The sequence below is a fragment of the Vigna umbellata genome, chromosome 5 (assembly GCF_029865625.1).
Source record: "Vigna umbellata cultivar VRB3 chromosome 5, Vumbellata_1.0, whole genome shotgun sequence".
NCBI classification, from domain to species: domain Eukaryota; kingdom Viridiplantae; phylum Streptophyta; class Magnoliopsida; order Fabales; family Fabaceae; genus Vigna; species Vigna umbellata.
Window position 1 is genome coordinate 64,988,483 of NC_142169.1, and position 24,907 is coordinate 65,013,389.

The window sequence follows — 24,907 nt, forward strand, 5'->3', positions numbered from 1 at the left end:
GTAGCATGACCATAATTTGACAAGAATTCAGTTCAGTTAGGACAGTTACCATAATTTGGAAGGAGAAACAGACACCTTAGTTGAGGTACTATTAACTAATAATGTTTTGTATATTTGGAACATGGGAATCATCGATGAGGGTTTTTAATGTTTAATACATTTTTTTTGTTTTTTTATTTATTAGTTTTGTTCAAAGTGATCTTTTATTTTTTAGTTGTTCAAATGATTTCATCTATTATAAAAATAATTCAATTTGATCTTTTTTTAATGACAACGGCGTGCTAACGGCGTAATGTTCACTTTAGTTAATGTTAAGTGATTTATACAGTTTTGTAATCAGTGGTAACATCAGTCTAATTGACGTAACAATGTTAAAAGTTAAAGTTAAATTTAAGCTGAAGAGTAGAAGTGTAGAAGACGAACATGGTGGAGTAATGGTGTGATTTGGGGTTTTGCATATTAGGAGTTTTCTAATTTAGAATGTTAGAATTTTCTGTGCAGGTTGCATGATTGAGGTTGAAGAAGAAGAAGATTAGGATCGTGATTCGCGATTCGTGATGAAGGGGAAGACGAGCAAGACGTTTCACGGTGGTGGCACTATTGTAGCTTGGTTATTGTTATCGAGAAGAGAAAGATAGTGATTAAGTTTTCACGTTCTTAATTTAGGATTTTGTGATGGTTTCTTGTGGATTAAATCATGATAATAGAAATTTAAAAGAATGTTTCTCTTATTCCTATATTTATATATATATATATATATATGGTAAAAAGAGAATTATATTTATGAATATAGGATCTTGAATTGTTAAATTTTCCTAAAAGATTCAACACCAATTAATAGTAAATAAATTTATATAAAATATCATAATAGTACCTTTATCCACTCAAAATATTAAGAAAATAAATGTCTGAATCTTTTTAGTTATATTTTCTCTATCTTAATATATAATATAAGACTTCTTACTGCTGCTTCAAACCTACGGATAAATTTGAAGTAGATGATTACTGTTGTGGTGAACTTAGCATAGACCAAACTTGCAACGCTGCCAAAGGTAATGGCATCAAATTTGGGAAAACAAGGATAAGCTACACACTTCAAAGGCTGAAAGGTTGAACTCCGGGCATCTTACACTGACTCTTTCTTCAAATTATACTTTGTCAGCAAATCTCTAATTCTGTGTCATTTATAAAGATAAATCAAGATAATACCTGCGATTAGAAGTTTATCTGTGACTGTCATCCCTGATTCCAGTAGATAACTACACAGGTCGTATTTCACTCATTTACATGTTAAAATAAGAATCAAACCAGGTTTTTATTTTAATATTTTCAAATTTTTTATCTTTACCATTATGCTTTGTTCTTTATAGAAGATCATTGCAGACAGCTTCAAGAGCTTTCCAGAAGAAGAACCATTCGACATAAACAGATGTAACCATTCTGATTTAATATTTAGTATTCAACTTGTATGTTCCAGTATAGCATTATCAACACGTCTGAAATTCCACGCTGTCGAAATGGGAAGCATACTTGTTAAGTCACATTCATCTTTGTCGCGATGCCAAATATACACTACTGGTTCACGTGCACTTGTTTCCAGCGCTCTGAGGCAATGCAATTGATTAAATCAAAAACTAATTTGCTGTGGATCTAAGCTAACAACTGGCTAATGAATAATAGGAGCAACGTTAAACTGTAGAAATTTTGTTTAAAAAAAAGAAGCTTAATATAGTTAGCGAACATAGTAATAAAACAGTTCTTGCTACAAACTGTTCACAAGCATTCTCTAGCTACGAGAATATTTACAAAAGGAAGCTTGACAATTACAACTAACAAGAAAATTGGTAATAATACTAGAAAAGCTTGCTTGCAAACTCTTCAAAATCCCTCTCCTCATGAGATGATGAAACTGCAGCAGCAAATTGCTTGAGTTCTGAGAGACTCCTACCTAGCTGTAAAGCTACTTTGATTTCAAACAATTCCCCATTTTCCCTTTTATGAGGATCTTCTTCAGCAATATTCAGTTCGATGCTCTCTTCCATGAGCTTAAAAAAACCAGAATTTGCCCTATACATCTCAAACACCATCCCCACTTGCCCCCCATGCTCTAATGTGTTGACAACACTTGCCAAAGCTCCTCCAATAACCCCAACCATCACTGGCCAAGATGAACTCACAGAACCCAAAAAGCACGAACCCAATGCTGCAAGGCCAGATAGTAGAGGACCAGAAACTGCTAATACCTTGTTGAAGTTCAAAACTTGTTTACCCAACCTCAAGTACTCTGCCATGTCCTTCTTTCTCAAAATCATCCCAATCTTTCTCATTTCAGCCTCTGACCTTGCATCCCATCCATTTTTCCCTTTCAGTTTCCCTCCCAACTCTTCTTTTCTTCGACTCTTTTGCTTCTGTCTAGGCCACCACACTGCTGGCTCCACAGTTCGAGGGAGTTTTTCGAGCATTGAGCCCAATAGAGGAAGAGGGTAGGCCCCGTCCAATGCAAGCACTTTCTCCATTGCTTCTTCAACATCATTCTCACTAGGATTCCCTAGAGAAAGCCTTGTTCTGAGTTCTCCATGAAGCTGCTTGAACAACCTAGCAGCATTTCTCTGCTCCTCTGCAAGCTGTGATGGCTGAATTTTGTTCATCACCAAAATCAACCCTGTGGCTGCCATATAAAGAATTGTGGAGGACACCTTCAAGGCCACAATATGTGCTCCACTTGGACTAGCAGCTGCAAGCCCAACCATAGCCGAAGCAGAAAGAGTGATCATATTAACAGATGTCACTAGAAGGCTGTTCCAGTTGTCACGCTGTGCTCCAATATTCTTGTGCATCTCTATTCTATCTGCTACTACGTCCATAATCAAATGAAGCTTGACCTCCTCCATGGAATTTGGTGTGCTTGTTCCAGATGTTGTAGAATCGTTAGTGTTGATTTTGGAGTAGTAAGGATCTTCTTTTGTATGAGTTGTGGTGGTGGTTGGAATGTATTTATGTAGATAATCCAATTCTGCCACCAAACTTCTGTTAGGAAGCCTTGCAGTGGAGATCTTTTTTACCTTGATCTTCGGAACATCGATTGATACAGCTATCCTTCTTGCACTGAAATATGAGAAAGAAGAACATTTGCTTGAAAGCATATTGGTTCCCATGTGCTATTACCACCACTTTATCAATATTCCGTATTTTTTGTTTATGAAGGCCTTAACCAGTAATAGTATATGATTGAAGACACGTTTGGGATTGAATTGTGACAATTTCTCTTACAGCACATGCATATATGTATAAGCAGGTGGAATGTAATTGAGAAGTTTCACAACATGGTTGAACATGTTCTGAGCATTGAAAACTACTTGTCCTTTCATGTTGGCTATTTCTGCTTTTCTCCCTCCTATGCTGACTTTCAACAGAAATAACGAGTAAACCTGTAATACCAACAGAAAAGAAATTGTTAAAAAAAATAAATTGTGCCCTGAAGAAGAGTTTAGCTAATGACCCTGCGAAATCTAGTTGAATGTTTTAACTTTCTTTTTTGACAACCAACAACCACAATATGATAATAATATCTGCTATAATAAAACATACATAAGCCTCCAGAATAAACTAAAACACATGGTTAAGGTTAATATTTTAGTGCATTCCCATGCATTTACTTAATCAAAACATTTTGACAGAGTTTAAGAACGTATAACTCAGTCCATTTCTTTTTTTTCACATTTATTATATTCTTTCACGTGGGTTGAGTAAATTTGATTTTCCATAATTGATGACTGTAGAGTGCCGCGGTTGTTTACAAGATACTATCACTTTGAAATTAATGCCTGTACATATTTGTCAGGTATAACTCAATAGGGTCAGAGGTTTCATTTTCTGACCAGTTCCTCAAAATCCCTGCGCATTGTGATTATAACTTTTGATTAACTTAAGTAAAATAAGGCAAATATTTCTCTTGTTTTCACATATCCTTCACCTTTTTCAAGTTGAATACTATACCTCAGTTTTTCAGGAAGTATTTTACCAGCTATACTTGTTATAATTTCATATATTTCCCAACATATAAAAATATTTACTATACTAGTCTAAAATTCAAATTTTAATAATAAAGACATAAAAAATGTATAGTGTGATTATCAAATTTTGGTTATACTGAAATTCACATGTTGAAAATGTTTAATGAATTCGAACTATTTCGCATCAATTAAATTTTGATGTCAATGGAAATGAAAGGATGGATATTGTATTTAATCACAACTTAAAAAAAATAATCATATCATGTCATACTCTGTCTATTTTCTAAAGTTTCTTGTAGAAAAAATTATAGGACAAGTGTATGTATATACTCTTTCTATTTTTTAAAGTTTCCTGTAGAAACAGTTTTGTGTAGAAAAAATTATAGGACAAGTGTATGTATATTAGTATTCATACCGTGTCACGTCTTTCTAAATTGTTTTGTTGAAATTGTCAGTGCAAAAATATGATTTATATCAGTATATACTTGTCAAATTTATAAGCCAACAAGTCAATGACCCCTTATTTTGGGTATATGTACTTCCTAACATCCATGAAAAGCAGGTGGAGTTGTCTCAATAAATTAGAAGCCTAACCTAACACGAAGAGTTAGTTGTCTCAACTTCCACGTGACTTGAAATAGAACAAGTGCCACTCATCTTCCTCTGAGGATTTAACAAAACATAGATTTTGACAAAAGACAATATAAGAACATTGGGATTTTTTATTCTTGTGCGATGCTTCAATCCCTTCATCGATGCTGTTTCTCATAGAAGTCCATAAAATCCCAAATGATACAATGCTCTATTTATAATACTAGATATGTTCATCAATTATGCATTTGTGCTGTTATGTTTATCTGATATTCAAACATTATTATCAAACTTCATTTCACAACTGGATAATGAATTTCTTTCCTTTTCATAGCTAATTTTACGACTTAACAAGTTGGATAACAACAAACTAGATTAAATGATGCTAATGACACTCCATAAAATTAATTTCCTCTAAAAAAGATTTTTCCTAAAAATATATTCATCATTAGATAGTTGCCTAGAACAATTAGCTGCGTAGTTACTGTTTTGTCTCCAAAATTCTTTTGACATTTACAGATGAGCGTAAAGTGTGTGTTCAATTCAATTAAAACACTAGTTAAAGTGTTTTGAAGTTAATTTCTCCGATATGAATCTATGATAAAGAACTAATTCTGAATCTATAATCATTCTAAATTCAAGCAACTTTATAAACAAGTTTTACATTGAATAACAAATTTATACCAATTTTTATTACTAACTTGTTTTCATAATGAAAACATTCAAACATAAATCACACAACTTTAAAATCATCTTAACCACGATCAGTTCAGTTGAAAACCAAATCAATCAACCCTTGTCCAAAAGCATCTATATTCTAAACTTCTATATTCCGCTCTGGAAAGATTAACAGTCTCCCAACAAACAGTAGCATCTACTTCAAAGACTATGATCAGTACTGTTCTTTGCTTCAGGCTTTAGTCAACGCCAAAGATCGTGCACGAAGATTTAAGAATATTGACCTAAAATAAAATGCACACAATCAATTATCTCAATTTACATGCTGTTATAGCAAAGGGAAATGGGAACAATCATTAACAAGTCAAGGAAATCAGAGGAAAGGAAAACAAAATACACGTACCAGAAAAATGCTGCTACGCTGTGGAAAACAACACGGAAATGAAGAGGCAAGAATTTATGATTTATCCACCCCACAATTGGCGAGATCTGTGGTTCAAGTCAAGGGAGTTATAATGTTAAAATTAAAAACAAAAAAATTGATCTTTCATTAAATTGTCATTTTCTACACTTGAAATAGAAATATTACCGTCCAAGCAGTGTACTGCACTGATGGATAATCCTTCCTAACTTTAGCTTTCACATTCACCCAAGGTTGGCCTGAAATCCAATTTTCCATCATAAACATAAGCACACAATTCACCAACCAAGTATACCATTCATTTCGTACATCACTTTTAGGACAGCCTCATTTTTTTTAATAAGTAAACAAACAGTAGCAGGGGATGTCAGAGTTGGAAATCTTGTTTTTCACATTGATGAGAAATATTCTTTTTGCCTGCTTTCCAACTGTATCTTACTTGGAGTACTCCATGTTTCTTCAATGTGAATAAAGAAGTTATATGTTGAAAAATGACTAACCTTCAACAACTAATCCGTAGTAAATCATGAAAAGCAGATTGTTCAAAGGAGAAGATGTACACTGTTCAATCAGAACCTGAAAACAAAAAGATCGATGAAAGAAGAATTAATTACAGAAAAGGATAACTTAAACTTTTCTATCATTTGTGTAAAGAAAGGTGGTATAAAAAACCCATCCATTTAATTACAAATAAATTCTGGAATAAATATGTTCAGAAATTTCTTTTAAGATTCAATTCATTATAGCATTTTAAGTCAGCAGATATTTAATGCAGCAAAAACTGTAAGAAAAGCAGACTGAGGACATGGTACCAACTGCAATGCCTGAATTCAGGTCCTGATAGATATAGTTAAAACTTAGAACAGAAGGATTTGCGGTTTTACCTTCTTGGCCACAGTTTTTGTATCTCTCTTTCCTTTGAATATTTTGTCCAGTATTAAATGAAAAAAGTGTCCAAAGGGTCCAATATAACCGGCTCCAAAAAGCTGCATGCAATAAACGATATATAATTCCCAATGCTTAAATATAAGTATATAACTAGAAAAGGCGAAAGTCACTCATAACTGTAGTAGTAGTAGTAACTAAATTAAGACATACAGGTTTAAGCAAGAAGCCCACTTGCTGCTACTTCGTCTATCTATTTGGGCATGGCATAGTTCATCAAGATGAGCAGCAACATGTTAATAACTAAAAGACTCATTTCATAAGTAAATATTGTTCCTTGTTGTTATTATGGTAGATGGATTCGAAACATTGCCATAAGTAAATGCTTGAATTTTAAAGTTTTCCACATATTTAGAGAAGAAAATAAATGTGGATAGTTTAGCTAACTTGAGGTGGATATGAAATAGGATTTTCATTGGTTTAATAGTTTGCCTTCTAGTATTACATAAAACTTTTTTAGGAATAGGTTTGGCTTACCTGAATATAGATTTTCTTGATTGCATAGGATTTTGGTTTGGTCCCTTATATTTTCTTTTACAGTTTTGTTTTTCTTTCAATAAATATCCTTAGGAAGCATTTGATTGTTGAGGTATGAATTGTCAAGCTAGTTGTCATATTCATACAATGATGCTATCCAAAAAAAAAAAAAAAAACCCTCATTCCAACATTTTTAAAAACAGCTTTTGTTACAGATTTTCTATCACACCAACCCCCAAAAAGTAAATCCGAAATATTCCGGCACTTAAATCATATATTCTTCTCCTTTTATTTAAAAATTATACTCCCCTTTCCACAGATATCAATGTGCACACACTTTAGTTTGTTTTAGACTTTTTAATATTTTTGTTTCCTCTGATACGAAAATTGTGCGATTTTAGTTCTCGATACTTCAATTGTGTCCACCGAGCCCTTTCGGTATCCCCAATGTGCAATTTTAATCTTTGAGTTCCAAATGTGTCAATTAGATCTACTGTATATCTAAATTTCTGTGATTTTAAAGCCTCTGCTAATTGGAAACAGTTCATGTGATAATGACAGCCGTTTGTCTAAGGATTAAAACCACAAAATTGCAATAGTTGGCGGCAAGAATATGCAATTAAGTCTTTATTTCAATGTATATGAGTCTGTTAACACCGCAAAAACCTGGTAAGACTGTGTTATTTTCTTTTGAACTTTAAGATCACTTATAAGTTACAACTAATTTGAACCACCGATAGCATTCAATTAGCATACTTAACAGATGCAACGATATTCTGAACACTTGTCAAGTCAACACTGAAATTTGGTAGATATTCAAACCCAATTGCCAATAATACAACAGCCATAAAAAAAGAGAAAATTAACCCCAAAAATATAGCACATATTAATCTTTCAAGGGAGGGAAATTTAAGCGTCATCACTCAAGTGGACTGCAATTTACTCATATCAGAATCAGGTTACGATACCACTTAGGATTTGGTAGAACAAGATTAAACTAAATGAAAAAGAAAAAGGAACTCACGACTTTGAGAAGAAGACGTTTAAGTTGAAGTTTCTGTATCCCAGAAAGTTTCTGAGACACAATATCGCTAATCGCTGATACTACACCTGCAGTGATTACCTAATTTGACCCCCAATGAATAAGTCAACGAAAATGGATTGAAAATAAAAAATTACAAAAATTGAAAGTGAGCGCAGAAGAGGTACCTTTGTTCTCAAAGGGTTTTCTTGGAGCTGTTTGACGTAACTGTTGAGACCCTTCTTTGCCAAAGAACCCATCTTGCTCCCACCCTTTGACTGAATAGCAGCTAACTGCGTCTGGGTCCGTCACTTTTCTGTGTATCTATTATGGTTGTTGCCCCAAAATATCTTGGAGACGAAAAATTCTATTTTTTTTTCTATTATCCATCTAAAATCTATATGTTAAAATTTTGACCATATTTTTTTACAGAAAACATTTCTACGAATATTATCATTTAAAATCAATGTTAATTTCTGTGAAGGAAAAATGTTTACTTTATTTTATATATGAATTAACAGGTTTCAAAATTAAGATTATTACGCATTTATTATCCTTTTAAGCTTTTAAAAAGTTTATACTAAAATCCTTAAATTTTAATCAATTTAGCGCTGGTCTCTTTTTTTTGTTAAAATTTTTATTTTAGTTGTTTAAGTTCAAAAAATAAATTATTATGATCCCTTTTTCGTGGTATTGAAACTAAAATAGTAAATGCTTTATATATTGAAACCGTAAAAATACAAAATCGATTTAAAAACAATGGTAATTTTAATCATCATATTTTATTTTATTAAGTTTTGAAAATTATAAATCTATACTTTGGAGTGGTGATTATTCATGTCAAACGAAAAAGTGATTGGTAAAGATCAGAGAGAGAATTGAAATTGAAAATAGAAAAAAGGAAGAAAATAAAGTAAATGTTGGTGGTTTCCACCCATGCAATATAATTTATTTTTTAGTGTCTATCAAACATTTTTTTAATTATATGATGTTAGTAGGGAGCTCATGTCGAAATGATTATTGTGGAAACCGAAAGCAAGTTATGGATACTTATGAAAATGAGACAGTGTTGAAAAATTAAATATATTATTATGGTTGAGTCAAGTTAATGTTTGGATATGAATGAAAAATCAACTATTAAATATTAATTTTTTTTATAATAACTAGTGCAAATGTCTAGAGTACTGGTTAAAGTCTTTTTGAATATATTTTTTGTAACTAATATTTGACTATGGATGTTCTTATATTTGTAATAGTGAGTATTGAGAATTATTGATATTATTGTGAAGACAAGGTCTAGGTACATATCTTCCAAATACAGGTGAAGGAAAATGTTCCTACAGTTTTAATAATGACACAACATGTCTTCTTATTTATTAAAGTTATTATAAAGACTTTAAATGATTTCTACTCAAAGCTTGTTGTTGTAAATAAACCAAGAACAAAAATTTTAAAGAAATTATGTCATTCATTCACAATTTTAATTCAAATAGATATATATATTAAAATTGTATTTAATACTCATAACTTCATCACTAACACATGGAAGTTATCACTAACATATGGAAGTTATGTTTTGCAAACATAACTTTAATTTAATAATAAAATCATACTTACTTGTTATAGTTTAATTTCATCTGTAATTTTCTTTTAAAATAACTTAAATTGATAATTTTAAAATAAAATTAATACATATCCGTCAATTTACCGAATATTTCGCACAACCTTAAATTTTATTCGGTTTATATTTTGTGTTGGCTAACTCTAGTAGTAGTAATTTTTTTAAGAAATAATATAAGTGTAATAATAAATAAAATCATTAGTGGAAAAATCACAATTAATGACTAGTAAAAATGACATATTATGACTGATGGCCTTTGCATTATAGTTATGGACATAATAGGTTTGTGCATTTTATGACGTAGCAGAAAATTACGTCATAATACATTCAACGTATTATGACGTACTTTCTGCCACCTATCATAATAGATCCAGTGTATTATGACAAATTTTCATTTATCAGTCATAATATAAGGAATATATTATGATGTAGATGAATTAACCTATCATAATATGTAGTATTTTATGACGTAAATCTTTTCACCTATCATAATATTTCGAATATATTAAGACAAGTAACTGTGCACCTATCATAATATATGCTTTTCAGAAATAACCTTTTATTACATACATTGTTCACCTATCATAAAAACTTGTTTTGTTAAAAAAAATTCATTATTACATTTGACATATCTAATCAATTTACAATCAATTTCCTATATTATCATCTCATCAATCAATTTATAATCAATATAACATGAAATGAACATATTCAATTAAACTAACATAATGAAATTCATTTCAAACATTAAATTGTCTAATAATATTGAATACATAATTTGTACATCAAACCATATATTAAATCCAAATATCACATTAACCTAGTCAAGTTTCTACAATTTACTAACACTTAAAATAAAAGGAGTTCACTTGATTCTAATGTCTTCAATGTCTGGAGCTTCCATTGGAGATGAATCATTAAAGATCTACAAATAAAATAATTAAGTTAGAACAATTTTGTAATGAATAGTTAGATAAAGTATTTAGTTAATTTTTTAATCAAATGATGCATCCCTTCACTCACTCTTGTGTTCTATAATCCAATGATTTTCTCAATTAAATTCATTTTTCTCTTATTAGTTAAATGTAGGTAGTGTTAGCTCTATTCACAATGTTCCCAATATTTCCGAAAGACTACATAACTCTGAATGTAGTTGGTCTAATAATGGCCAAATGAAAATTTTAGCTTTGTTTATGAAAAATCTCAAAACAGAACAAGCTTATAGAAGTGAGTAGTGAGTGAAGAGACATACCTGAGAGAGACCACCTGGAAGAAACCCCACTCCTGTAAAGCCCTAGCAATGTGCGACTTGCACTCTTCCCTCACAATCTCGTCACTGTCCTCTAAGCGGTTGAGATCGATGACTGGAAGCTTGCATTCCTCGACGGCCACTAGGAGACGGCGTGGAGGCTCTGACGAGTGTGCGCGGCGTCGAGCCTTCGAGACATGTAGGGTTTCCATATGTGTAGGTGTGTTCTGTGCTCTGGATGAGAGAAGAAAATGTTGTGCGGGATTGGAAGAGGGGACGAGAAATAAGCTGTAAAAATGTTGTCCGGGATTGGAAGAGGGGACGAGAAATAAAAGTTGTAAAAATGTTGTGCGGGATTAGAAGAAATGAAACAGGGAAGAGAAAGATCTTCTTTGCGAGACTAGAAGAAATGAAATGGGGAATGACAACGAGATTGAAAGAAGTGAATTGAAAGAGGGGTTTTGCACCTATTATGATAGGTGATTTAATATCTATTATAATATGTTTTTATTAAAAAGTTTAAAGAATAATTCTTATTTATCATTTCAAAGAGTAGAGTACCATATATATACATACAAAGATCCTATAATCCTTCATCTATTAAAGGAATGACATGTGCACAAATATGCACAAATTATAATAATATATAAATTATAACTAACACAATATTTGATTGCTTAATATCCGTTAATAGAATATTTGACATATCTTAACACCCTCACTTAAGTTGGTGCATGGATATCACACATTCCCAACTTGAATAGAGACTCATTAAACAATATTTGTGAGATTCCTTTGGTGAGAACATCAACCAACTGCAATTCTAATCTTACAAAAGAAAATGAAATTATTTCAGCTTTCAGTTTCTCTTTGATGAAATGTCTATCAATCTCCACATGTTTTGTTCTATCATGTTGCACAGGATTGTGAGCAATTGCTATAGTCAAAGTATTGTCACAGTACAAACTCATAATTTCCTTTGGTTTAAAGCCCAAATCTGATAGCACATTTTTAATCCACAAAAGTTCACATTCACCTAGTGTTATGCCCCTGAATTCAACTTCAGCATTAGATCTTGTTACTACAGGTTGTTTTTTACTCTCCAAGTTACAAGATTCCCTCCTACAAAAATAAAGTATCCAGAGATAGATCTTCTATCATCGTTTGAACTTGTCCAATTTGCATCAGTGTATCCTTCTACCTTTAAGTTTAATGATTTGAGAATAAAATTCTTTTTCCAGGAACAGACTTCAAATATCTCAAAATCCTCTCAACTAGTAACTTATCATTGATGTATTTTTTCTTTTGATATTTTTTTTTTGCACGCGACATATGATTATGAACTTTGAGTTGTAAATTTTGTTGGAATTTGTTTCATAGTGATGATGCGTGTGATAATAATCCCAAATAATTATTGTAAATGAAGCATGACCGATAAATGGACTATTTCTAGGTTTGCAAAAATAATACAACGAAATTTATTGTAATCTTTCATGCCATAAAAAAAAGATAAATTTTGATGATAATCTTCTCCTTTTGCATATAGTAATCAATTATTCTAACACATGCTCATGATCCAATACATGAAAGATAAATCTCATGACCAACGAGTTGTCTTACATATTAGAAAGCTACAAAATTCGAATACACTAATTTATTAAGACAGAATGTGGAACAATCCAAATAATAGTTTTTACGTAGTCAACTTTAACAGAAAGCATTCTCGGAAAAAGCAAACACAATAGAGTATAGAGTGGTTCTTCCTACACCTCCCTAACTTCATCCTGCACCTCCCAATTTTGTTTTAATTCCAACTGTACCCCTACCCTTAAGTCTACATCTGTCAGAGTCAACAACTTTGGTTTTATAAAATGCTGACCCACTAAAATAAATTTGAACATTTCCTCCGCATCTCACCCCAAACCTTACACCCCTTGATTATTTGGTTGTCCTCCCCTCCTCACCTCCTCCCTCCTTTTTTACCATTTTTAAACATGTTGCGGTATTCCTTCCCCTTCTCCCTCCTTGTATGATCGAATATATGTTAGTATAGTTGATTTGCATATTTTTTCTCTGCTTGATCTATGCTGTTAACTATATTTTTTCGTTGCTTAATCTGTGCTAGGCGTTGGAAGTAGGGGAGATGCAGGGTAAACCGCAAATGGAACTGCAGTTAATGGCCATCGCACTACGAAGTGCGGATTTGGTGGCGCCGCAGTTGGAGCAGCGGTTGATGGCAACTGCAGGTAGATCTACGGTTGGTTCTCGGGGGTGCATGGTCGGCACACTTGGAAGTGCAATTCTGGTCCTGGGTTGTCCGCAGTTCGATATGCGGCTAAGGCGAACCACAATTCGATCTGCAGTTGTTTGTTGTCACATTTCGCATTGGGTGTGTTATTTGTTTGTTGAGTTAGTATATTTTTTTAAAACAAATTTTTAGTTATGTTTGTAAAATATGAAATTTTAGTTGTGTTTGTTTGTTGAGTTAGTTTCAATTGTTAGGTTTAAAATATTTTCGGATTATATTTTTAATTATTTTTGTTTGTTAAATTTTTTTGATTTTTTAAATTTTTATATATTATTTATTATGTATGCAATTTTATTCAATTTTAAATTTATATTAAATAATTTATTCAATTAAAGAATTATTATTATCCGTAAATTTTATTTTCGTACATATTATTTTTTTGTTATTTGTAATTATTTAATTATTATTTAAATAATTTTATTGTTATTTTATTTATTTCTTTATTATTATTTTTAGATAACAAAGTTTAGAACTTAAAAAGATTTAGTAAAAAATCTCACTTGCAGCAACGGACAACAATGGAAGGAAAACACAACCATTTATTCTATCACTCAAATATCACTCCTCAAATATCACTCTTAGTTACGAAACACAATCATTCATTCTATCACAATAACCACTTGCAGCAATGGACAACAATGGAAGGAAAACAAAAAAGAAAACTATACACATAACATCAGGATTTAGTAAAAATTAGGAGATGAAAATAATCTTTGAAGACAACATCCATTAAATCACAACAAAGAGATAAAAAACGGTGCAGAACAGTAAAACCACAGTTCAAAGTGCGCCTGCACTGAACCGGAGTTTGAAGACCTTCTTGTGACCAGCTTCTTCCTCCTCGTCCAATATCCACAACACCAATAGCACCACCAACACACAACACAACCACTACACTTTAAAACCTCAAAACTCTCAACCCAACAAATAATGAAATAGTGAAAAAATGTTACTGTGCAAATGAAAAAACTGCGAGAAGGAAAGGTGGTGCATGTATACTACTAGGGTTTATACAATGAGCAGAAAAGTTGGTGGTTAGGAATATGGTTAGTAATTAGGACATCATTATTTCATCATTATTTCTATTTTGACTTTAATTAATAAAGGGTAGATATGTAAAATTGAGGGTGCACGATGAGGTTAGGGAGGTGCAGGGAGAATGACTCTAGAATATAATTAGCAGCCAGAAGGATTGTAAAAGTAAGAAAGTTGTCGTTAATAAAAAAAGGTTTAAACCCTCGGATAGTCCTGATATTTATGTGGGAATCTCAGTTGGGTCCTCATATTTGAAACTGTCTCAATTGGGTCATAATATTTGTAAAATTGAACAAATTTTACCCTATCCGTTAAGGTGTTCTAAACGACGTTAAAGTCTGCTGATGTGGTGATACTCATATGTGTGATCTTATTACGTGGAAATAAATTTTAAATAATGACGTGAAATTTGATAACTTTTACTGCCACCTCATCATCCTCTCCATAAAAAACCTAATTTCATAACCCTTGCCTTCGTGTCGCAACTACCGCAACTTTGTCGTCGTGCCGCAACTGTGTCGCCACCATCATGCCATAAGGCCGTCGCGTAACCCTAATTCGTTCTCCTCCATCAACGCATCATCTTCTTCACAGTACATACAACGCCTACCTTGCCTCAGACAACAGCCGCCATCAACAGCGCAAGACTTCACGCCACCACCCAATTTTCTCCATCGCATTAGACCATCACTGGAATGCCAACGACGCCTCCATGGCCGCTGCGATTCGCAAATCTCCACGAACGCATCCATAATCTCTGCGAGCCAAATCGCAAGCCTCTTCCATGGCATTCTCCAGAATCGTGCAGCCCACGCTCACGGCAAGTCACCATTTTCGCAACTCGAAGCCACCAGAAACCAACCTAGAATCGTGCTCTCCCCATCATCAACACAAACCTACAATCAGAAAAACCCCAATCGCAAATCGCCGCGACCATGCACTGTTGTCACTGTGTTCGTCTCCTTCATCTCCACTATCGCACATACCTACACAGCAAAACCCAATATCGTTTTCCCCAATTCTCTTACGAACCCTGCGCAGTCATCTCATCACCACCGCAGCACCATGACCACCAAGCCTCCACCTTCGTATCCCGGTAGAAAATTCCCTGCAAAATCTATTCATCAAGCTTTCCTAATTTACACCATGGGTTTGATTCACCTGTATCATCTATGAAATTGCAAAAAGAGAAGCACAACCATGAATCTCCATGGCGCGGCAGGGGAGAAGAGGCGAAACCCTATTCTCGCATGCGTGACGGTGCAACGGTAGAAGTCCCTTTCCCCCAATCTGAAAACATAATTTTGGGTAGGGAAGGGGTTGACACATGTGATAATTTTTTAATTTAAATAAAAATTCCACCTAATTAAATAATGCACATCAACATAAATACGTCATCACAGTTTAACACCGTTTAGGACAACTTAACGGATAGGGTAAATTTTGTTCAATTTTACAAATATTATGACCCAATTAAGACAGTTTCAAATATAAGGACCCAACTGAGATTTTCACATAAATATGAAGACCATCCGAGAGTTTAAACCTAAAAGAAACATTACAGTTTTGCTTACGTCAATGCAGCCATAATACAGGGGTATTTATGGGAATATTGTCACAAAAAGTTCAGCTCCATAATTGTAATGTCTAAACAACTTTCATTAAAGTGTCTTGTGTTATAAAAAAATAAATTAATCAATATTATTTTTAGATGTTCACTGTTGCAAATACACTTTGTTTAATAGCAATTCCTACTGTATATAAGAAACCCATATTTGATGTAGATATATGATTATGATGCTCACGATACATTTTAATAAATGAAATAATAGGTAAGAAAATAAGATTGAATGAAATAATATGTAAGAAAATAAGATTTGTGTTTTTATCTCAAATTAATCCTTCACGATTCTGTTTTTAAAAAGTATAACTATGTATATAACTTTATTTTATAAATAAAATTTGTATTTTAGAAAATAATATATAGTTATATAGTTATTTTTTCAAACGATTAAATTATTATTACGTACAATATTTATTTGTCTGACAAATAACTTTATTTAAATAGATTACTTTTTTCAGTTTTTCTTATTTCACAATTTAAACTATATATTTAGAATTTGATTTGTAAATTTTTCATTACATTATGTAATAGAAAATTACTTACTTAAATTTATAATATCAAATCTTTTTTAATTTGAATTACGTAGAACTAGTGCTGTCAAAATGAGTTTTAACCCACGGGCCAACTCAGTTCACTACAGGTTTGAGTCGGGTTAGGTTTAAAAAAAATGTAATTTTTTATGCGGGCTAGATTTCAACACGGCTCACTTAGAACCCGGCTCACCGGGTTTAACCCGTAGTGAGCCGGGTTGGGTCACCAACCCACCTAATTTAATTTAATTATTTATTATTTTATGTTTTAATATTATTAGTTAACATTTTTTTTATTATATTATAGATGGTGACAAATAAGAAGATGTTTCAAAAGAGAAAATATTATAAATTTATGTATTCAAGACTCTAATATTATAAATGGACAAATGATACAAAAATTATTAATATTAAAAACTTATTTGTTCACCTATGTTTTTGAATTACTCTGGGATTGTATAATATTTTTTTTTGAATTATCTTTGGAGTTTAACATCATTTTAGTGTGACGTTTATTTAGGTTTGAATTAAAAAAATTATAATTTTTTTTATTATTTTAAAAAACTTATAATTAAATGAGCTAATGAACTAACCCGTTTAACCTACAACCCGTGGTGGGTCGGATCGGGTTCAAATTTTTTGAGTTTGCCAATAAGTGAGCCGAATTGAGTTGGCTCACTAAATGAATAACCCGTGGTAAACCGAACCGGATCGAGTTATCCGTTTTGACAGCTCTATATAGAACAATTAAAATATAACAAATATTAAAAATAGTGTAACAAGTTAGAAAGTCATGAAATGAATTACTTTTATATAATAATCAAACATTTACGTGTTGGTTATAAATTACTCATAAAATAAAATATTTTATTTTCTTACATTAAAGTTGATATTGAAATCTCTTTGAAGTCATTCTTAGCATCTCCCTGAGACCCCTTGGTCCCCAAGGCTAATTAATTAGTTGCTAATGTATAAAAGTTGGTTGTAGTATAAGTCTATTGAGTAATAGTAACCCTTTGAACCGTCTCTTAATTTATTGGTCTCTTTAGGAACATCTAGTTACTTGATAAAATTGGCCAAGTCGTATCCCATTTCTATAAGCTTTCAATTAATTTAAATTTTCAATAATGAATAAAATTATTTTCTGAATATATATATATATATATATATATATATATATATATATATTTTAATGAGATGCATAATGCTTTCACCAAGCATGAGTTATTTCGGAGCATCTTCCTTAGCACATTCAACTCTGCCATGCATTCTTAACACAACAACATAAAGTTGTGGTTGCCTCTCCGCGCCACCTTTCCTGTTATATATTGCCCTTGACTTCTATATCAATGGTCTATCATCCAAAACACCCAATTATATATTTATCTTGGCTCAAACTAAACATCATAATTCTACTCCCAAATTGTCTTTTTTCGGATCAAAAACTTTGTGCTCCATTTTTCTATCGAAAAAAAAAAAAGCTAATATCTTGAGCAATTAGTTACATTTCTGCTGCCACTAACAAACATTAATTATTTTTCTTTTTGCAGAGTTCGTAGAACCAAATTTCATTAAACTACTTGTCCTTATTCTTGAAATCTTAATTTTCTCGCCACAAAGTCTACAACACGAGCTATTGTGACGAAAGTTCAACTTTTGAAGTGCGGAGCAATTTAGGACGTAATTTATAAGGCTAATGAAACTTCAACGTCAAAGACTATATATATATATCCAACGAGGCTAGCTATAGTAATAATCAATATATTGAAAATGTATAAATAACTAACTGAAATAAAATGGATTAGGAGCAAGAAAAAAACGCAGTCATAGGTTTTACTGTATGCAAATTTTTTCGTCTGAGTGACGAAGTTCAGCCTTGTGGTTTTACTACGTCGCATGACAAGCTAGAAACAAGGCTGGGAATTTTGAACAGAGACCATGTCAATAAAAACTGGTCAATCATGGGTTTCCTTATTTGATTTTGACTCTTTCCTGTCCCCTTTGGTTTCATTATAAATAGTAACATAACGCATCTAAATACCAACTCCATACAACTATTTCCTCATCAACCTACGAAACCCTTCATGGCTTCCATACAAACCTCGTATCTACTTTCTTATTCTTCCTTGTCTTCAAGGAAAACAATAAATGCTGCAATCCACGTCCCAAAACTCCCCAGAGTTGATGTTTCACTGCCAAAGATACGTACTGTAAAGAAGGTTGAGGAATCGAAACCCAGAGACATAACCCCATTGTCAGAGAAGAACACGCAGCTGCACGATTATATTGATGAACAACAGCACTCTACAAACTCCGATGCCCTTATCAAACTCTATGCAATCCTCGAAGCTGTGGCTGACAGGATTGAAATGCACAATAACATTGGCGAGCAACGTGATAACTGGAACACGCTGCTTTTGAACTCCATTAACATGATTACACTCACTGCAACAACCATGGCTGGTGTTGCAGCCACGTGTGGAGCTGGTGCACCACTTTTGGCTTTGAAGCTTTCTTCTGCGCTGTTGTTTTCAGCAGCCACAGGGATGTTACTCATCATGAACAAGATCCAACCTTCTCAACTCACGGAGGAACAACGGAATGCTTCTAGATTGTTCAGGAACCTTCAGAGCGAAATCGAAACCACAATTGCACTTGGAAACCCTACCGAGGAAGATGTGAAGGGTGCAATGATGAGGGTTTTGGCGCTTGACAAAGCTTTTCCACTTCCCTTATTGGGAGGAGCTATGCTTGAGAAATTCCCTCAGAAATTTGAGCCTGCTGTGTGGTGGCCTTCCAAAGTCGGCGAGGGAAAAGGAAAGCCACAGAGAATGGGGAAAACGAATGGATGGAGTGAGGAACTAGAAATGGAAATGAGGGAGGTTATTGAGGTGGTGAAGAGAAAAGACAGTGAGGACTATGAAAGGCTTGGGAACATAGCGTTGAAGATTAACAAGACCTTGTCCATTTCAGGTCCTTTACTGACAGGAATTGCAGCAGCAGGATCTGCATTTGTAGGCAATGATTCTTGGTTCTCATCAGTGCCTCTCATGGCTGGGTCATTGGCTGCAGTAGTTAACAGTTTTGAGCATGCAGGGCAAGTAGGCATGGTTTTTGAAATGTACAGAGCCTCAGGTGGGTTCTTCAAGATGCTGGAAACCTCTGTTGAATCAACTATGGAAGAGGAAGATTTGGAGAGAAGAGAAAATGGGGAGCTGTTTGAAATGAAGATGGCTTTGAAGTTGGGAAGAAGTGTGTCACAACTGAGGGAACTTGCTTCCAAATCATCTTCTTATCGCATGGAAGGAGTGTTTGAAATAGACGAATTTGCTAGCAAACTGTTCTGAGAGAAAACATTTGTTGAATACATGTTCTTTCATTCTTTTTGTGCAGTCACAACACACTGCTTTATGAGAACCAGCAGTGTTTGAATTTGTTCAGAATTTGTTCTTGAAACATTTGAATATATATACAATTTTTTATGATAATTTTTTGTATGATGTGCAACATGATATATTGATATTTGATAAACTTTTACACTGTCTTCTCGTCACCTTTTTATTTTTACTTTTTTCATCTTTTTTTTTTATTCTCTCTTTTCTTTTACAAATATAAAAATTTACTTTTAATAATCATTTTTTTCTAAAAATATAATTGTGAAGTGGTTGGTGTTAGATTGTAACGAGATTTACTTTTCTTAGTATAATTGTGACTATTAGTATAAAACACTTTTAAGTCATTTAATAGAAAAATCAAAATCTTATAATAATTTTTAAACTAATTAGTATAAAATTTAATGAGTATATCATATACAGCATTGATATAAAAAATAATACGTCACATTTGAATGTGGAATTAAAAGGTTGGAAAATATAATTTATTTTACTAGATTAAATTTATGAGTTGCAGTATTATTGTGAGAATGCTTGAATTATTTGAACTGAAGATAAAATATCCATATCTTAAATAGATAAAACTGAAAAGATGCTCAGATATTAATTATTGTTGCAAAAAACAGTTTTGGACTCAAATTGTACTTGCACAAATATTTACATTTACTTAAGTTTTTTTTTTTAAAAAAACTATGTATTATTATACCAATTTAGAGAGTTTTCGTAGGAACAACAAAAGAAGCATCAATTTAGTTTTTTTTTTTGTTACACATCAAAATGAGCAATGAAGATGACGTTCTTTCTAATTCAACAACTTTTTTTCTTAATTTTAAAGATCTTAGTTTTTCAAATTATTCATATTAATATATTAAATTAATTATTATTAGTAGCACGATCATTTCAATTTATATTTTTCAAGAATTTAAATACGCGTGCAACATTTAAAAAATTGTGATCAAAGGAGAAAATTATTCTGTAAAAGATAATTTCAGTTTATTGGTATTATTTGGTGAAATAAAATTATTGTATTTTCTTATGTTTGAATTGTATCATATGAAAACCTTCATTTTGTTGTTGAAAAGCAATGCTCTCAAACCTTTTCCCCACACAAAGATATAATGGATCGTAGTCAAAGTGGTACAAATGTTGGTATAGCTTTGGTAAATGAGAACGTTGTCGACAGCTTGTACCATCACTATCCCATTCGTCTAATATCCACAATAATCCCTCAAAAGGTGGAAAAGGGATCAAGCTTTAGGAATCACATAAGAAATAGTATAAAGTATAAAACTAAAAACACCCAAACAAGTTGATAAATGCAGTGTGATAATAACTTTTTATTTATACTAATATTAGTATAAGTGCTAATTAAGATTATTATAAAAACCCCTCGTACCCAGTAACAGTTACACTCATGAACCTTAATTAATTAATTATAAAATCATCTACCCATGTGATGCTTTATATATATTTTCGTATGTTTTAAGCAAATATGTATTTATTGTTAGCGAATATACTTTATTCATTATTAATGTTAAACAAAATTCGAGTAAATGCTTATTTTTATTTTTTAAAAAGGAGGTAACAAGTGCTGACTTATTATTTTTATAGCGTTTACGTTTTTAAAGTTTTCTATGGTTAAGCATATATTAATTTTGTTGAAAAATTTCCTAGTCAAATTTAAAGTGGACCGGTGGTAGGTGCAAATGCGCATGTTTTATTTTCCACTCTTGTAATTATCTATTGTCTTTTTTTTTATTTATTTTTATTTTACTTTTTTATTCTAATGAATTTTATAAGATAAACTTCAACATAACTTCATAAATTATATAAATTAATTTGTGAGATTAAAATTATTTTATTTATATATATTGTTATACAAGAATTTTAATATTTCTTATTTGAAGAATATTCTTAAAAAAATCTCATCTTGTGATAAGCAATACGACTTCAGTGTTGATTGGATATGCATCATTCAATTTTTTTCCAAACTTTCCTTTTCTATTCGGTTGGAGTTATTTTTGGTAGGAGGTGAGAATCCAACAGGTTAAATTGGATTCCGATTCACCATAATCATTATTATATAATTTAAATTTAATATTTAAAATTTATATACGATCATTTAATTTATTAGATTAATTAAATTTGGATTGTTCGAATTACATGGATATTTTAGATTAGAATTTATACTAAATAATTTTTTTAATAAAAAAATGTATTCCTATTTTAAATAAATGACATAAATATAGTTAATCTTTAATTAAAAAATATATGTATAATTTTAATAATTATTATTATAATAGAATATGATATATATAACTTATTACTAAATTTTAACAAAATAATATCATATTAAATATAAAATTTAAAATTTAAAATATATTTAGAAATTTATAAATATTAAAATGTAAATTTGGGTTGAATCAATTATCTATAAAATTTCAATTCACTATCCAAACTCAACCACATTATTCATTTTAATCAATTTTATTTATTCAACATTACCTACTTATTCAATCTAACTAAATATATGTTCAAATTTATTTAGAATTGTTTTTAGTTCGGTCAAATACAGTTTTTTTTCTCGGTCCTAATTTTTGCTAGGATGATAATTTAAATTTTATTTGGGCTTCTGGGCGTAATTTTAATTTTTTTGCCATTTGTGTAATTTCCCCCCCTTAGATTTCAATTTGCCATTTTTTGTTGTCAACTTGGAGGGATTTGTGAGCATTAATATTTAATGTTTTATGTCAATTAATTACAACTGTTTTTTTGGTCAATCATAATGTTTAACCTTTATTAAAATGGACAACTTAACAGAAAGACTAAATAAAAAAAAGGACGAGGATGAAGTATATAAAGAAATATAACAAAGAGGTTATAAGACTAAATAAAAAGATCATTGAGAATAAAAAGAAATGTTTTTCGTAGCATTTATTAGTCCTTGAATAAATGAGTAGACAGCATGAACATTTGTTGTCATACTAGCACCAAGACCAAAACTGAGTACAAATCTGTTGGCATGATCCTTAATTAGATTCAATATATCTAATGTTTAATAATATTTTTACGTTTGAATTTGATCTCAAATGCATTTTGAATTCAGAAGTCACCTCCAAGACCAACATTAACTTAATTATTAATCAATTTTATTACAGCCAAAGTAATTATATTTTCAAATATCTGTTTTTCTCTCTGACCTAGATTAACTTGACTGTTAATCAATTTGATCACAGCCACAAAAAAATAATTATATTTTGACTACTAATAAATTTGATCACAGCCAGTAAAAAGACAGTACGGAAACAGTCCAAGGACTTACATATTCAAAGGATGAAGAAAGCAGTGAGCACTATTTTCTCCTACGAAGAACGAAGCAATAAATAAACTCACCTCTAGGATTCGACTTATTTTAAATAAATGTTGGTATTAAAAATATAATAATAATGATTTGTTAAAAAATGATACTCAATCCACTTATAATGCTAAAATTAAATATATTTGCAAGAAAATAAAAAATAAATTACAATTTAGCCGCTGATAAATTATTATTTTTTCATAATAAGGATAAAATATTGGCGAAAATTGGGTGTCAAAACCATACGGCCGAAGAATTTGTCCAATTTACTTTTCAAGAAGAAATTAAGAATAAATTTGCAGCGATTTGACCTTTTTAAGATTTTGTTTTCTTGGGGAAGAGGATGTCAAAATCACGTATTCTTTGTTCTTTGTTCAAACTCAACTATTCATAAGTTTATTAATGGACCAGGTAAAAAGGGATCAGTATTTCTTCAAATTCTTAGCATGACGACATATCACTGTTGAATTTAAGATACAAGGAAATATTATTTCTGTTTTTTAATGTACCCTCACTTTTTATTTTTAATTTCAGACTGCATATTTTTCAAACAGCTTTTATAACGATGTTACGCGTATTTAGACTAGGCACATCGTACCTATATAATATCCACATTCGCCAAATGTAACAACTGCTTTGAATTTTAAAAGATTATGAGAGTAAAACCGTAATGTTTTTGAAAGACGGAAATTAAGTTCACTTAAGATGAAAAATATTACCAGAACACAATATTTTGATTTACTAAAGTTGATGAAACATTTTTTTGATAAAGGAATCCCACATTCCCATCCTTTTGCTATATTTTTTAAACTAGAAGTTGTTCTTTTAACTGAAATATAATGTTATATTTTATACATGTACAAATTACATTGACAATTTTATTTTCTCAAATTTTAAACTCAATTACATCTTATAAAACCCAATAAATTATGCCAAAAATTTCACTACTTTTTATTTTATTATAAAACTCAATAAATTATATTAAAAATTATATTAACATAATTTTATATCATAAATTACTAAATAGTTTACCATTAAAATTTGAAAAAAAAAATATATTCAATTAACATAAAAGTTAAAAGACTAAAATTTGTGTATAAAATGAGAAAATATACTTTCAAATAGAAAGAATAACTTTAATAAGTAAAAGTTTAAAAAATTTATTCATTTTCATGTTAGAGGTCGATCGTTTGTATAATTCATTGATGAAAAGAAAATTATGACTTTCATAAATATTAAAATAATAGAATTTAAGTTTAACTTAACATTATTAAATTAGTTTAAATAAAGTAAGAGTTTATACCTTTATATATTATAAGTCAATTACATTTTTAATTAACATGAAATCTCCAATAATAGATATTATTTTATGCTGGTGTGAATTTACTTTTTAAAGTATAAAGTATTTAAAGCTTTTGCAATATTAAAGTCGAATGAAACAGGGTTGAAGATAAAAAAGGAAAAGCATTTTAAGTATTTAAGGAAAAGAGGAAACTAGCTCAACTACTACCTAAAACACAAATAGTAAACATAGCAAATTGAATTGGATTAAAATATCATTGTTCATGCAAGCCTCTGGTATATATACATTTAGACGATACAAAATCAGTATAAAGGGTATAAAGGGAACAACGTTAGCTACAA

General features: G+C 31.2%; 2 protein-coding genes and 1 pseudogene across 2 annotated transcripts; 1 reads left to right on the forward strand and 2 right to left on the reverse strand.

The window, feature by feature from the left end:
* Positions 1-1,705: 1,705 nt before the first annotated feature.
* Positions 1,706-3,265, reverse strand: LOC124838438 (putative F-box protein At4g22030 pseudogene; annotated as a pseudogene).
* A 1,965-nt stretch (positions 3,266-5,230) lies between these two features.
* On the reverse strand, positions 5,231-8,493 carry PMP22 (Peroxisomal membrane 22 kDa (Mpv17/PMP22) family protein). Its single transcript, XM_047314116.2, has 7 exons — positions 8,335-8,493; positions 8,150-8,248; positions 6,588-6,689; positions 6,204-6,279; positions 5,872-5,942; positions 5,686-5,771; positions 5,231-5,566 (listed from the first exon to the last, which is right to left on the reverse strand). Exons 1-7 carry the CDS (start codon positions 8,404-8,406, stop codon positions 5,515-5,517), a joined length of 558 nt encoding a protein of 185 aa, XP_047170072.1. The 5' UTR covers positions 8,407-8,493; the 3' UTR covers positions 5,231-5,514.
* Positions 8,494-18,578: 10,085 nt separating this feature from the next.
* Positions 18,579-20,008, forward strand: LOC124834162 (putative F-box protein At4g22030). Its single transcript, XM_047308795.2, has one exon. It carries the CDS (start codon positions 18,598-18,600, stop codon positions 19,858-19,860), a length of 1,263 nt encoding a protein of 420 aa, XP_047164751.2. The 5' UTR covers positions 18,579-18,597; the 3' UTR covers positions 19,861-20,008.
* The last annotated feature ends 4,899 nt before the right edge of the window (positions 20,009-24,907 follow it).